The sequence below is a fragment of the Mercurialis annua genome, linkage group LG8 (assembly GCF_937616625.2).
Source record: "Mercurialis annua linkage group LG8, ddMerAnnu1.2, whole genome shotgun sequence".
Lineage (NCBI taxonomy): Eukaryota > Viridiplantae > Streptophyta > Magnoliopsida > Malpighiales > Euphorbiaceae > Mercurialis > Mercurialis annua.
Window position 1 is genome coordinate 1,997,632 of NC_065577.1, and position 16,063 is coordinate 2,013,694.

Here is a 16,063-nt window from a genome sequence, read left to right on the forward strand (position 1 = left end):
AATGACCTATTTTTATTTAGAAAAAAGTTTAAATTAATCCTTCATATACTAATTTATTTGTTTTTTTCAAATGGACAAAATAATGATACAATCCCTCTATTTAGTTGGTTTTAATAATTTTATCATTAAATTAATTAAATTATTAATTTTTTTTATTTTGGGGTACAGATAAAAACTGAAAACCCTAAATAGGGTGCACTTGAGAATTCTCCTAGATGGTGGTGGAATTGAAAAAAAATTCAAAAGTGGGGGAGTTTTTAGTATTTTTGCCTTTTTTCTTATGAAGAGTATTCTTCTTTAGAAACAAAAAATAGACTAATTAGTGCTAGTACATGCTTTCTGAATTTTCATTCCTATAAAATAGCATTTTTATATATAATTATCCAAATCAATCTTTTGATCACGGTCATGATAATGAGTTATTATATTTATATATAAACTAGTAAGTTTATAATTCATTAAGTCAAATTGTATTTGTGTTAAATTAAACAAGTTGAAATTAAAATTAAGAGAACATGGTCAACCTAAATGCAAACACCTAGATGAAAGGCCTAAATTTGAGTACACCCCAACTTTCTTAATAGGGCATATATGATATGTTCTTTTCACACTAAGTTCCGTAATCATGTTACTTAACCCTTTAATTGGTTTTCTCTAGGTTTTGTTTTGTTTTTTTGTTTTTTAAAATACAGACCTTGTTTTAGCGTAACCGTTGCGTTGTATAATTATTTTTTGTGTATGAATTGTTGTGACCGGTGTGGTCTTCGGTTTACAGTTCAACATGATTAACTTCTGTAATCATGTTGCTTAACCCTTTAATTGGTTTTCTGTAGGCCTTGTTTTTTAAAAGAAAAAATTATGCGCCTTGTTCTGTGTATGAATTGTTGTGTTAAAACTCCAATTGCTGGCTGAACAGGTGTATGGTATATGTCCCTTTTAATAATTTTGATGGTTCAGTATTAAAAGAGTTCAAGATAACTTGGATACAAGAACTGACAAGCAGTTGGGCTTTCATGGTTACAGTAAAGAGTACTGGATCTTCATGTGGGCTAGACCTAATCGGTGGGCCAGAGACCGAACCAGCCCGCTTGAGCTATATTTGAACACTTATTTTGGAAATTTTTAGACAAATACCCTTGAAACACCTAAATATTCTTAAAACCACCTATTGACTAAAATCTATTGAAATTTACGGTTTGACCGTTTTTAATTGCAGAAACATACTTTCAGTTTTTAAATAATATCAGTTTTTATATCTTCTTCATCGTCATTTTCTTATTCTTCTCCGAACTGCTATGGCGGGCGTTCCTCTCCCGTCTATCATTGTAGTTCGAGTAATCGAATGATTCTAAAGCTAGTCGATAATCAAATTGATTCGATTTCTAGTCTCAAATGCACATCTTGTTTGTAGATCTTTTAACAAGATTTTTATCATCTTAAAATCATATTTTGGTAAGTCTGCTTCTTATTTGTTGTTTCTTTGCAACTTTATGTCTACTTTCATCAAATTCAATTATGTCAATGCAATTAGAGCTGTTTAGTTTTGTTGATTGCTTACTTGTTTGGTTTCGTTTGCTAATGTGTCGTAAAATCTATGTTTGATATTTATTCTGTAATTGATTTTTTTATTTATTTTAGATATAATACTTATTTCTTTCAAATTGTTTGTTTATATGCTTCAATCAATAGATTTTTGTTTAAAATCTGTTTTGTAATTGACCCTGCGCTGCAACCTTACTCGATCAAGAAAATAATCCATCAAGTTTCGGGCTTAGGTTCAGTGCTAACAACTCTGTATTTCCCATTTGGGTTCCAAACTTCATTTTGAACAGGTCTTTGGCTTTTATTGTCTATAGGCTAATCCCCTGAAAAAACCCTCACCTTTCAACCCCCTTTCGTTTGCACCCTCACCTTTCAAAATCGCCAATTTAATCCAAATTACCACCTTTCAATTTCAATTGTACCCACGAAGTATTAAAGTGACCTCTTTTTACTAGAAAAAAGTTCAAATCAATACTTTATATTTTAATAAATATTTTAAATAGTCCTTAACATTAAATTTTCAACAATAAAACCATCTTCCTTAAAAAAATTAATTAAATTAAGTTTTTTAACAAAAAAAATAAAAAAAAAATCTCTTAGCTTTGCCTTAATAAACGTTAATCAAACACTAGACAACAATAAAATCAAATACAAATTGAGTAAATCATACTAACTAACACAAAGTAAAATCAAAGGACTAATAGCTCAATTATCTTCATAATACCCACAATGGTGACCCAAACACATAACAGGCACCGGCGGCCGTGGGATCAACCCAACAACACTGGCCCACATCATGAAATACCCGATAAAGCATTGGATTGCTCCGGCAGCGTGAACCACCCATGAAGACCCAAATAAGCCGAGCCATAGGCGGTTGCGGTCGAGGGTGACGGCGGAATAGAGGAGGCCGGAGATGATTCCAGCGTTAGCGCGGATGTCTTTGAACACAGAGACGGTGTCGAGAGTTTGTTGGTCGTAGTTTTGGGAGGAGTTGAGAATGGGAGAGTAGATGCCGAAGGTGTAGGATGCACCACTGCTGCACTGAATCCATATGCTTGCCCCAGTTGCTATCCATTTCCATTTTAGCACCTCTTTTTCCATTTTTTTTTGACTTTTCTCCTGTATTACAGGTGGTCAAGAGTTTGTAATATAGTTTATAAATTAATTAAATTTAATTTTTTTAATTTTTTTGTTAAAAAGTTTAATTTAATTAATTTTTTAATGAAGATGGGTTTTTTGTTTAAATTTTAACATTGAGTACTATTTAAAATATTTTTTGAAATATAAAGTATTAATTTGACATTTTTCCAATGAAAAGAGGTAAATTTAATGCTTAAAGGGTGCAATTGAAATTGAAAGGTGGTAATTTAGATAAAATTGGCGATTTTGAAAGGTGAGGGTGCAAACGAAAGGGGGTTGAAAGGTGAGGGTTTTTTCAGGGGATTAACCTTGTCTATATTAGCTTTCTATGTATAATAAAATCAGAGAAACAAAGAATTGGCTTTTGTCACAATGGGTTCGTTTGCTAACATCTTCAATCTTATGTAAGTTCATTTATCTTCAAATTATTGAATATGTTCATCGTGTATGTGTAGTTAGTCTTTCAATTTTATTAATTTTAATATATTGTTTCTTTTTTGTAAATTGGAATTTGAGATCTGACACCTTCATTATGAATTATGCTAAGATTGAAAAGGAGAAACATGTACAACCAATCAACCATCAACATCCAGTATCAATATTTAATTTGTTTATAACAAATTTGCCATTTGATGCTAAGGAAATAGACCTTAAGGAGCTGCAAAATCTTATAAAACTTGGTTGGTTTACCAATAGCATACTAGCTATTTTTATAGGTAAGTTGTACTAATAATTATTTGTTTACACAGATTACACCAACAATTACACCTTTGTACATCATGCATGAAGATGATAAGACATTTATAGTGAAGCTAAAAGAAGAAAACTGCATATGTGGAAGATTTCAAGTGGATGGGATTTATGGTTTCAATTTTGTACAATTTCTGCCTCAACTATTAAGCATTTGCCTATTCTTCTATAATGTTAGAGATGTTCATGAAGTTGTACATTTTGTATAATTATTAAAAATTATGTAATCTTGTATCAAGAATTAAGAGCTTACTAATACAGAAAGTGAGATGAGAAGTGTCAGCAAGCGTTACTATCGGTTTACTATAATATAAATTCATTGTTAATTTTACAATCGGTTTACTAATATTTAACTATCGGTTTACTAAAAATTTACTAACGATCAACTATCGATTTACTATCAATATACAAAAAAGTCATTATTAGTTTCTAACGGTATAATGATGGTGAACTTTTGGTTTACTATCGATATATAAAAAAAGTTTTTTGTTAATTTTACTATCGGTTTACTAATATTTAACTATCAGTCTACTAAAAATTTATTAGCAGTCAACTATTGGTTTACTATTGATATATAAAAAAAACATTATTAGTTTATAATCAGTTTAATAATAGTGAACTTCGGTCTAGTATCAGTTAATTAATAGGTAGTTAACTATTGGTATTAACTAATAGGTAGTTAACTATTGGTCTACTATCAATTTACTAACGGTCTACTATTAGTTAACTAATAGGTAGTTAACTATTGGTCTATTATCAATTACTATATTTGTTTGTCTTTTACGATTGTGACTTTACTGGCTATTATTCTTAAAAGATGGAAATAATATTTTGGTAAAAAAATACAATTTTTACTATCAATTTATTAAAAGATAAATTTACTATTAATTTACTATCAGTATTATAAATATATATACAAAATCAGTTTATCTTTTGGTTTACTAATCGAGTAGTTAACTTACGGTCTACTATCAGTTAACTAATAGGTAGTTAACTATTGGTCTACTATCAATTTACTAACGGTCTACTATCAGTTAACTAATATATACTTAACTATTGGTCTACTATCAATTACTATATTTGTTTGTCCTTTACGATTGCGACTTTACTGCTATTTTTCTTAAAAGATGGAAATAATATATTGGAAATTAACTATAAATCTATCGACGGTTTACTCATGGTTAACTAACGGCGTACTATCACAAAATTTATATTAATTTCTTAAAAGATGGAAATTAACTATAAATTTATCGACGGTTTACTCATGGTTAACTAAAGATGTACTAAAAATGAATTTATTAAATTTTTTAAAAGTACAGTATGTTTAAAATACACAATTCAAGTTTACCAAAAATTTATTAACCATATAATCATAATAAAAATTATTGCAAGTTTCCAACGGTTAACCTAACGTTTACTAACAGTGTATTACAAACAAAATTATTGATGTATCAATAGTAAACCATTGGTTAACCAACAAAAAAATAATTATAAATTTTTATTATAAAACCCTCGGCCTTCACCACCGAAAAACAATTGTCAAACAAAACCTAAATCATCATTTTTAAAATCTAAAATTATTGGTTACCATTGGTTAACCAACGACAAACCTGATCATACAAATTACAAATCAAAAACTTCCTTCATCACCAAAATACTTGGCTCAACCGTCAAATAACAACATCCAGTATGTGGCTCACTAACGACAGCTGCAGCAGTAAACAAAGTCGCCGCACAACCGCTTATCCTAGTTTTTAAGCAGGAACTCCGCTTACTTCCAGGTCTAGATACTGGAATCAACATCCAAACTCAGTTGCAGCAGCAAATAAATATTCTTGCATTATATAATTGCGGCAGCTCCTATAACACCAACATTTAAGAACATAAGGTTTTAGACTTTGAAATCCTTCGTACTATCCCTAAAGTATCAATCTTAACAAAAAAAAAAGTTAATACATAACTAATTACAGAGCTACAATTTCTATTATTACTCAAAGAAGCTATATGCTTATAAACATTTGTGTGTTAATGATTTAAGATTAGAAAACCAATATTTATCTTATAACCTATTATTTTTACAACAGGAGCTTTTCTATTCAGAAAATACACATTTATCTCAATTGATGCACTGAATTGGAATAATCAAAATGTCAACATCATATCGATTAACTGAGATTGAAATAAAAAAGAGATTAACCTTAAAGAATTAAATTGAAAACCCTTTTGACAAAAAAAATTGAAAACCCTGATAATAGGTTTTGAGAAGAAATCAAACATATCAAAATTGAGAAATTGAAATCATTAACAACAACGAATCAACACAGAGATGAATTTAACTCACTGATACCAATGATCAACGATCGAAACTGAAATTGAAGTTAACAGCAGCGTTGAACTTGAAATCGACTAGAGAAGCATCGCAGTACAGCACATATACTCAATAAAATTGACAGTAAAACTCGAGTAATCATCATCGGCTTTCTTTTCTATTGAATGTATATTTCAATAAACTGAATCGTGAAAACATTAAATAAAAGAGTAAAAAAAAAGAAGAATTTTGTATTTTTGTAGTGAGACAAAACCATCCGTATTAGTGAGAATATTTTAGTGTTTAATCGTGCCCTGTCCAATTTCCTCCTTATTTTGCCCCAAGTCTGGTCCAAGTTCGAACCGCAATAAATCTGTTTTCTTGCGGACTTTAACTTTTATAGTTAATTAATAAATTTTATTATAGGTCTACAAAAGTTCAATCCAAATCCATATAAAAATAATATATGGTATGAATTTAGTGATTTTATGATTATTCTACATTCGCCTTTTAACAAAATTTCATATAAACATAAGACGGAGTTTAAAAAAAATTAAAAATGAGAGACAAGAAAATATTTGATAAGCAAATAAGCATATGAAGTGAGATGATTAAAAAAATACATTAAAACGATAAAAAGAGCATCGCTAACAATGGAAGGGATAGGCGGTCCATTCCGTCTATTTATTTTGGTGATAAATAAAGGTTAGTTCTATTTATATTATTAGTCAATTATTAGCATGGAATACCATAAATCATAGAAAGAGTTACATTGCTAGTATGAGTTCATGGTGAATCATTTTAATATTGGTGAATTCTATCTTTTTTTTTTATTTTGTAGAAGAACTTGGTGAATATGCGATCTAGCTAAAAAAAGTTATTTATTCTCTTTAATTTAACTATAAGTTTTAACTAGTATGCATGAGATGTATGTGTAGTGTACTAATTAATTAATTGATCTTCTAGATCAATTTTTAATCTTTTTTACTAATAGTAATATATTTATTTGCTCCACAAGTTTAATACTTGGATAAATCATTTCCTATGGTTTGATGGTTATTGGCCAACAACACAATGTGAGAAGTTCTAGTTTAGTCTAACTGCCTCATCATTTCGCAATATTAAATTATCAATAATATAGTATTATATATCAGTGATTTATTAATTACAATAGACTGAGAGTTCAATATAATAGTATTTTTATAATTATGCTGCAAGAATATGTCATTCAATTTTAATTAATCATTTACCCTTATATATTATAGTTCTTGTAATAATAAAACAAGGTTAGTTGAATTTTTTTATCCTAACCACCTTTTTTTAACTCTGACAGCACTACTTATATAGAGTATCCCTAAGATAAGTATGCTTTCTAATAATTACAAAAAGAATTTAATGTATTTTAAGATAAATTCTGATTTTAACAATTGAAATTCAAACAACTATTCTTTATACAGTTTTAAATTCCAATTTTTTTTAAAGAATGACAAATACATATTATCATGCCGTCTCTACGTTCGCATCAACGTTTATTTTATCAAAAATGATCCTAAATTATAAAAACATATAGTTTATATTTAAATGGCTAAAGTTGGTGTAAACTTTATTAACGTTATTTACAAAAAAAAAAATCATCTTTCATTTTTTAGCCCTTTGAATATCACATTTCAAAGTTGTGCTTCACCTTTTATTTTATGGCCAAACTCTAAAATCCGGCATTATTTCGTTCATAATAGATGTTCAGGCAGCGTCATTCGGTGAAAAATTAAAAATGCCAAAATAAAAAGGTGAATATTTTTTATTAGTTTATAAATATTATGCTCAAAGCGCCAAAATATAAAAAATAATTTTTTAATTATTCATATTATAAGACATTATATTTTACAATAATTTTCCTAATTAAAATTGACCCAACTTATTTTTTTTGTTCATTCAGTTTTTAAGACTTCGTCCTAATTAATCTGGATCTGACCCGCGTCACATATCTAACATACTGGATGAGTCTGCCAGCGGAAATTTCTGCATTCACAAGATTTGAACTCGAAATATTGTTTAAACGATATCAAACCGCTTATCATTTGAACCAACCCAGTTGTTGTTTTTTTATAGCATAAAAACAAAAGAAATAACCACAAGGTCAAAATCGGGAAAACAAAAAACACACAGTACAAATAACAAAACAGAAAATCATCCATGCAGTGAAGTCACTGTTGCAGAGCAAAAATGGCGCAGAGAAAAGAAAACGAGTCACTCACAGAGTCGCAATCAATCAGCTGATGTTTGGTTATGGTTGGTAGCTCCTTTTCATCTTCTTCTTACCCTTTTTCTTTCCTATAAATCCAAACAATATATAATTTATTGCAGAAAAAATGTCAAAAGAAACTATATATAACAGTCGCGCCTAACACGCTTATTTACTCGCAGTCTCTACGTTTTATCTCAGCTTATTTTGTTTGTTTGTTGTGATTTGGTGTTGTTGAAGCTTGATCGGAGCAAAAATATAGAGGAGTTGATATTGTAAAAGTATGGCGGTCGGAGGCGGCGTTAAGGCGGATGAGTTAGTTCCGTTTCCGGTGAAAGATCAGCTTCCTGGCGTGGATTTTTGCGTTTCCAGCTGTCCTTCTTGGCGTACGTGTTCTTACACTTCGTATATTTATACTCTCTGTTTTTATATATAGAGAGACAGAGCTATTTATTTGTTTATTTATGTTTTTTTTTGTTTGTTTATGATTTGCTTTTGCTTTGATAATTCAGGTAGAAATAAGAAAATTAACTGATAACTTTGATTTTCTTTAAATTAATATCTGATTTCTCCGATCACTGTGTTAACACGTTTCCCGCGCTTATTTTTCGTTTTATATTTTATAGAATAGAAATTATTGATTGTGATCACATTAGTTTTCTAGATAGAGTGTTGATTCTATTTTGAAACCAAATTTTTTGTCAGAAATCGATTCTATTTGCTAAATGTTGTTTCTATTTTCTGTTTGTTTTCCGAGAAAATTTACGAAAACATCGCATGAGAATTGTTTTTTCAGTTAGGGAAAAAGAAGAAAGAAATAACGTCTAATTGATTTTTTTGGATGAAAGATTTTTCTAATAAAAAATACGGTTTAGGTCATGTTTTCCAGCATTTTCTGGTCAAACAAACATAACCTAAGCTTTACTTGTTAGTTGGTAAAGTTTAAGTCGGTTATTTACTGAAAGTAACAGTCTCATTTTCAAGTTTAGTCAACAATCAATGGCTAGTTATGATTATATTGCAAGTAAATAAGTTTTTAATTAAATGATAAAGTAACGGTTCAAAGTTTAGAATAGTTAATCTGTTTATTAGCAGACTGAAATTGGCTTGATTTTAGCATGAACTGGCACAATTTGCCATATATACATATATTTATACATATACATATAATTATTGCATTTTATCAACTTGGTGATTAATTGTGAAACTTATATTAAATTCATGTACAAAAAAATTAAGTTTGACTCATATTGCAGCCGAGGCTATCATTTTAGGATTTCAGCACTTCATAGTGATGCTTGGGACTACTGTCATCATTCCGTCAATACTTGTCCCGTTGATGGGCGGTGGAAATGTAATTATCTACCTGTGAAATCCTTTGATATAACTATACAGTCTTGTTTTGTATTTGTTTTGAATTGTTGCTGTTTTTTATGTTGTTGCAAATATTAGGTAGAGAAAGCTGAACTTATCAATACTTTACTCTTCGTTGCGGGAATCACCACACTCCTACAGACTCTGTTTGGTACTCGGTTACCTGTGGTTATTGGAGGATCTTATGCATTTATTATCCCTGCCATTTCCATTACTTTAAGACGAAACACTAATACTTTCACTGTATTCCTAAGTCCTCATCAGGTTGGTTAAGTCACTTGGAAAATGCAATGCTATAATATTTTGTGTTTAAGTTGGTGCCCAAAGAAAAACTAATATGAACAAAATTGATAATTAATTATATTAAGAAGCAAAATAGACAGGTTATATGTAGTTTAGAAATGGTTAATTTAGTAATTGTGTAAATGTGTCTGTGACCTTCTTAATTGGTTCTTTCTTAGAGGTTTGAGCAATCCATGAGAGCTATACAAGGAGCACTTCTTATTGCTTCGTTCTTTCAAATGGTTATTGGTTTTTTTGGCTTCTGCAGAATTTTCGCTAGGTAAATGCAGTGCAAGTATCATAGTGAATTTGGAATGTTTTTTATTTAGTATGTATTTATTTTAAAGAGTTGTTTTTTGTTTTGTATGTTTTAATCTATACAGATTTCTTAGCCCTCTCGCTGTTGTTCCTCTTATACTTCTGACTGGTCTTGGGCTTTATGCACATGGATTTCCACAAGTAAGGTGCTAAAATTTCACTTTGCAGAGATTACCTGTATAAACCCGAATTACAAGATTAAAAAATGACAATATATCACAACGTGTATATAGTTCTGCAAAACCATTTTAATTTTAAGAGAACTAAAATATTGCTGTCGTTGGCCTGTTACTGAAGCAAAGTAACTAGAGTGGATGACCTGCCTTCAGTTACTTGTAAACAATTCAATTACATTCTGTTTGGCTAGGAAGAAAAACTTAAATCAGATTCTTTATAAGGAGTGTACAATTAGTAAAATGAAATGACTTCTGTCTGTCTATATAATAATCTTAGTTCTCATATCTATTGATGTTTGAGGATATTAACTAAACTCATATGATTAGTTCCATGGTCCTTTATACTCTTAATTACATTTTTTATTTGTTCCAAGAACTGCCTATGGAAGTTTGTGTCCGGAATGATTTTGTTTCATATGTCGATTCCCTTTGCCTAGAATAAAGAATCTTATAGAAACAGATAGGTGATGATTGAATTGAACTATTAACTTACTAATGTTACATATGGAATAGCTTGGAACTCTATGTTTCAGTGCTGAATTTTCTTCTATTAGGACCTTAATTTGGTACCTTTCTGTCAATGCTTCTAGTTGGCTAAGTGCATTGAAATTGGACTTCCAGCATTGGTTATCGTGGTCTTCTTATCTCAGGTGAGAGCCATTTCTAATCATTCTTAATAAAAAGATTTCATGGTCGTTAATCATCCCTCGCCTACGTCAAGTTTGAGAAGGGAAAGAGTACAAGTGTAATAATTATATAAGAGAATTGATGCTTCTGTTTATTCTACATGTTCAATTTTTGGAAATAATGTCACCTCTTGAGTCTCCATTTTGTTTAAAATTGACTCTCTTGCAGTTTCTTCCTCATATAATAAAAACAAAAGGTCACATATGGGAAAGATATGCAGTTCTTTTCTCGGTTGCAATCGTATGGGTTTTTGCTGAAATTTTGACAGTGGCTGGTGCATACAACAATAGATCTCCCAATACGCAATTCAGTTGCCGTACTGATCGTTCTGGACTCCTTAGTGCTGCTCCTTGGTAAGCTTACTTGACAACTAATTTTTTAAAGTATTTGATTGCTTCTCTCTGCTAATAGTCTCAGTAGCATGTTGAAATCCATGTTGTAGCTACCTCAACTATGCATTCTGCAATTTGCATTCCCTTTCTGTTATCCAGTGGCTAACATCAACTTTGATGTTATTCAATCTGCATCTGTTGTCCAACGAGTGCAACAAACATGTCCAACTAGCATAATCGTTAGCGAAAATCATTGAATAATATAAGCTTGAAATGTCAGACATACTTCGTCACTTATTAGAATTATTATTGATTAATAGGTGAGATAATTGATTATAAATGGTTTACTGTGAAAGATTCACATCCATATGAGATGAGATTGGGTCCGACCATTACCATAATAACTAGAACTAGTCAATACGGTGGTTGGACCCTCACCATTATAAACTCTTTGCAATATTGCTATTTTAGCAATGTGAGTTTTTCTTTACATCACTTTATCTAAGTTTTGTTTTTCCAGGATATGATGAAGTAAAATGATCTTGTTAAACATGTTCGCATCATAGCTTAACAATCACAAGTTCATAATAGATGATCTTTGCAAGTATGATGTTATCTCATTATCATTTTCACATTTTACTTGCCATAGAATGGACAAACTAAGCTTCTCTTGTTCTTTGCAATTTGAGTATGAGAAGTTTAATTTAGAAAGGCCTAAAACAATCTTAAAGTTCACAACTCTCTGTAGCTTAGAATGATTAGTAAGGTCTTTCAGTGGAAATGAATTGTTCAACTACACTTATCTTTATATTCTACTACATCGGTTTGTAACTTTTTCGTTCATATTATAGATGGTTGGTGGCATCTTTAGGCTTATGCCAAAACTCCAAAGGAGAAACAACAAAATTAGTACAAGTTTAAGTATGTTTTACTGCATCTTTTGCAGGATAAGGGTTCCATATCCATTTCAATGGGGACGTCCCACATTTGATGCTGGTGATATTTTTGCAATGATGGCTGCTTGTTTTGTTGCTGTAATTGAGGTAAGTGTACAAATATGCAATTCTTTACCGATGAAAATAAAGCAGAAGCTGGATAAATTGTAAAAAATGTAAAGATCGTTATCTCTTCAAAACTCTATTCAAATTTTCTATCTATGAATATCTGTGTGCAAATAATGTTGGTTGCAGTCTATTGGTACAATTATTGCAGCATCAAGGTTTGGGAGTGCCACTCCTGTACCACCTTCTGTTCTCAGCCGGGGTATTGGCTGGCTGGTAAGAAAATGTCCCGGTATATTTTCTTTAGTGCTGCTGCATATCACATTTGTTGGCCCTGATTCCTATGTTGCCACTCCAATTTTATGAATGTTCAGGGGATAGGAACTTTGATGGCTGGAGCATTTGGTACGGGGAGTGGCTTCACAGCATCAGTGTAATGACTTCAAAGCTCTTGAAATTAGTTATATGCTTTGCCTTAAACTCATAGTTGTGGGCGTGCAAAAACCGAACCACGCCGAATTATCAAACCAAACCTACAAATTTGGTCTCCTTTGAAATTATAGAAAAAATTAATAGTTCAGTTCGGTTTGCTTAACAATTCAGTTTACTTCTGGTATTAAATCAAACAGAAAAACTTAGCTGAAAAATCAATCGAATCAACTAGTTTGGTTCCGCACGGTTTGAAATATTTTAAATCCTTATAAATTCAATTCAGTTTGATTTTGAAAAAACTAAAATTTTAGTTTGGTTTGAACCGAATGGACCGTCTGCCATAGAGACAACATTACATAAGTCTGTTTTTAGTCTTTAACTTTATTTTCCCATGACAAAACTCCTAAATTATTCAATCTCAAATTTTGTCAAGAAGCCATGTGGAAATTCCCAAATAAGAATTGGGCTTCTGATAAGTCTGCAATCTAAAATTCTCTATTGTACTTGTAGAGAAAATGCAGGCCTATTGGGATTAACAAGAGTTGGAAGTCGGAGAGTGGTTGAAATAGCAGCAGGCTTTATGCTTCTCTTTTCTGTCTTAGGTGCAGTATCCATTTTGTGATTTTTTTAACTTTTACTTTATTGTTGATAATTGACTTGTACCACTCTGTTCAGCTTTTGGACTTTATTTCTTGTTTTTGCTAAAAGAATATTTAATTAAGTTAAAATATTTTCATAATCTTGTTCATCATGATCCATCTCTAACAGGAAAATTTGGGGCTATTCTGGCTTCAATACCCTTGCCAATTGTGGCAGCTCTATACTGTGTCCTCTTTGCCTATGTGGGTACGCATTCTATCCTACATCTTAATTAAAAATGATAGATTTTCAACAAATAATAATTTTAATCTAATTTCAGGATTAATAGTGATTTTCCTATTAATAATTTTTCTAATCTGTCTACCTAATTATCAAGTGGCTACTACTTGTGCAAAGGGAGATGAAGAGTTGGGTTAATTTGTAAACGGTTACTGAATTATAGATTTTCAACAAAATAGTTACCATCGTTTCATAATTTATATTTTAGTAACTAAACTTCTATTTTTACATCGACAGATGTTACTATAGCAATTCAGATAAAAAATTGCTTACGTGGGTCAACGGAAATTTGTATGGTTATCATATGAATAATTTTTGGTTTGAATTTTTAGAGTGACCTCCCATTGATGTAAAAATAAAAGTTCAGTTACCAAAATATTACAAATGAAACAACAATACCTTCTATGTAAAAGGTTTATAAAGTTTATTGACCGCATAAAATTTTAACCCTGTAAAAATTAGTTGGAATATTGGCACTAACTTTGATTTACTTGTGGATTGGGCAGCTTCCGCAGGACTAGGATTTCTCCAGTTCTGTAACCTGAATAGCTTCAGGTCAAAGTTTATCCTCGGCTTTTCTCTCTTCATGGGCTTTTCCGTTCCACAATACTTCAATGATTATATTCTAATATCTGGGCATGGCCCTGTTCACACTCGCGCCATCTGGGTACGTATGTTCACAGAGCAGAATGTTCAATGTAGGTCCGTGTTGCAAGGAAATGCAAACGCTGAAATAAAAAACACTGAAATAAAAAACAACAAAAATGTTTGTTTTTTTGGTAAGAATATATTGTAGCCTAAGTTTCAGAGTCTTTAAAATATTTTTAAAATCGAAAATGAAACGTAGGATTCAGGCAAGTTTTCGTGCAAAATCATTGCATGAAATTCTGATTTTCTCTTCTCTTGCAGTTCAATGACATAATGCAAGTCATTTTCACTTCCGCGGCAACGGTGGGAATAATCGTTGCATATTTCTTGGATTGCACCCACAGCTTGACACACAGTGCGACTCGGCGTGACAGTGGCCGACATTGGTGGAGGAAATTTAGAACATTTGATCAAGATATAAGGAGTGAAGAATTTTATGCACTTCCTTACAACCTTAACAGGTTCTTCCCTTCATTTTGATTTGGAAGAAAATGATTGTCATCAATAGGCACAGAAATAGAGAAATATCACCAATTTATTGCATTATATTTGGAAAATATGTTTATCTATACATAGCACAAAATGTATAGAGTACAGTTAGGCTAATAGAGATGCCTTGAAAATTAATTATTTAATTGGGTCGTTTTGGCACAAAATGACCCTAATGTATACCCGTGTTTCTTGTGTAGATGATAGTTTTACTTGAACCATTAATTCAACGGCAATTAATTTCAAATATGTTATATTCTCACAACTTTAGTGTAGTATCAGAAATATTATATTCAATCTCCAGATAAATTCTCTTATCTAGCCCTTTTTTTGTTACTCTAATATCCGAGTTTAAACATTTTTTTCTGGTTGATTTCTGAGGCCTTATTGGCTATCTGCTGGCTCTGTCTAATGATCAGGTATCCATCGGGCCCGTCCAAGTCTGACCCGATCAGGTATACTTGGGTATCTATTTTTTTATCAAGCCCGAACTTAGTCCGGCTTTGGGTTTACATTTAAAAGAATTAAGTCCGATCAAATAACCCGAATCCACATCCATGAATATGTAGAGCTTATTTGTACAAATCTATATCTATCTATCTATCTATCTATACTATATATAAAAGCACGGATGGAGGGGGGGACAGGCAAATTTACCGAATAATCCTTTTCAGTTTAGTATTAAATAAAGGTTTTATAGTCATTACCTAATTAGTTATTTAATTAATCACTATTGTAATTAAAGTCCTAATTAGAATAGGTAGCTAACTTATCTCCAATTTAGTTTTAATATGTAAAAAAATAACTAAATTGTCTCCAAATTAGTAGGAATACCTATTTTTAGTTTGATTGAACTACAAAATTAAAATACTGTATTTGGTCAATATATTAATATTTAAATTTCTATCTTATTATTATTTTTAAAGATATTATTAATAAAATTAAATTAATTATTTAATTATGGTTATTATAAAATCAAAAGAAGAATAAATTCAGTATGGAACAAATTTAATAACCGAATATATTATATTTACTTTTACAAAAATTCTTAACTAATTTAATATTAATTATAAATAAAATATTGATATAATTATAATAAATTTACTAATATATTCATTGACGTGTTACGTTACGAGCCACGTGCATAGCACGTAATGCGAAACTAGTATTTAAAAAAGTGTATAGCATTTTGGTAGATTTTTAGTAGAATTTCTAAAAAGTGTATTTTCACAAAAAAAAAATAAAAAACAAAAGCACATTTTGTAAAAATTAATAAAAAATATTTTTTTTGCAAAAGTAATAATAAATATAATAATAATAAAGGGTAAGAAGTGTAATTTTCTCATATTTTCTCCCACATCAAGGTCATTTTAAATGTTACCTCAACAAGAAAGCAAAGGTTAGATTGGAAATTGGAAATAAAAAGAAGTTCATAAAATATCCATAATACCGAACAGGAA

The 16,063-nt window shown here is 30.6% G+C and overlaps 2 protein-coding genes across 3 annotated transcripts; one reads left to right on the plus strand and one right to left on the minus strand.

Moving 5' to 3' along the window:
• Nucleotides 1-2,123: 2,123 nt before the first annotated feature.
• LOC126661188 (uncharacterized) lies at nucleotides 2,124-2,651 on the minus strand. The gene has a single exon (XM_050355004.2). It carries the CDS (start codon nucleotides 2,644-2,646, stop codon nucleotides 2,248-2,250), a length of 399 nt encoding a protein of 132 aa, XP_050210961.1. The 5' UTR covers nucleotides 2,647-2,651; the 3' UTR covers nucleotides 2,124-2,247.
• Nucleotides 2,652-7,943: 5,292 nt separating this feature from the next.
• On the plus strand, nucleotides 7,944-14,852 carry LOC126662369 (nucleobase-ascorbate transporter 4). 2 transcript variants are annotated; one of them, XM_050356335.2, is made up of 15 exons: nucleotides 7,944-8,032; nucleotides 8,226-8,371; nucleotides 9,242-9,339; nucleotides 9,438-9,623; nucleotides 9,821-9,921; nucleotides 10,025-10,100; nucleotides 10,726-10,785; nucleotides 10,991-11,175; nucleotides 12,101-12,197; nucleotides 12,345-12,431; nucleotides 12,530-12,588; nucleotides 13,098-13,189; nucleotides 13,356-13,433; nucleotides 13,973-14,133; nucleotides 14,376-14,852. In XM_050356335.2, exons 2-15 carry the CDS (start codon nucleotides 8,269-8,271, stop codon nucleotides 14,592-14,594), a joined length of 1,602 nt encoding a protein of 533 aa, XP_050212292.1. In that variant the 5' UTR covers nucleotides 7,944-8,032; nucleotides 8,226-8,268; the 3' UTR covers nucleotides 14,595-14,852. The 2 variants fall into 2 exon arrangements, with proteins under 2 accessions (XP_050212292.1, XP_050212291.1); XM_050356334.1 differs by lacking the exon at nucleotides 7,944-8,032 and having other exon boundaries at nucleotides 8,137-8,371.
• The last annotated feature ends 1,211 nt before the right edge of the window (nucleotides 14,853-16,063 follow it).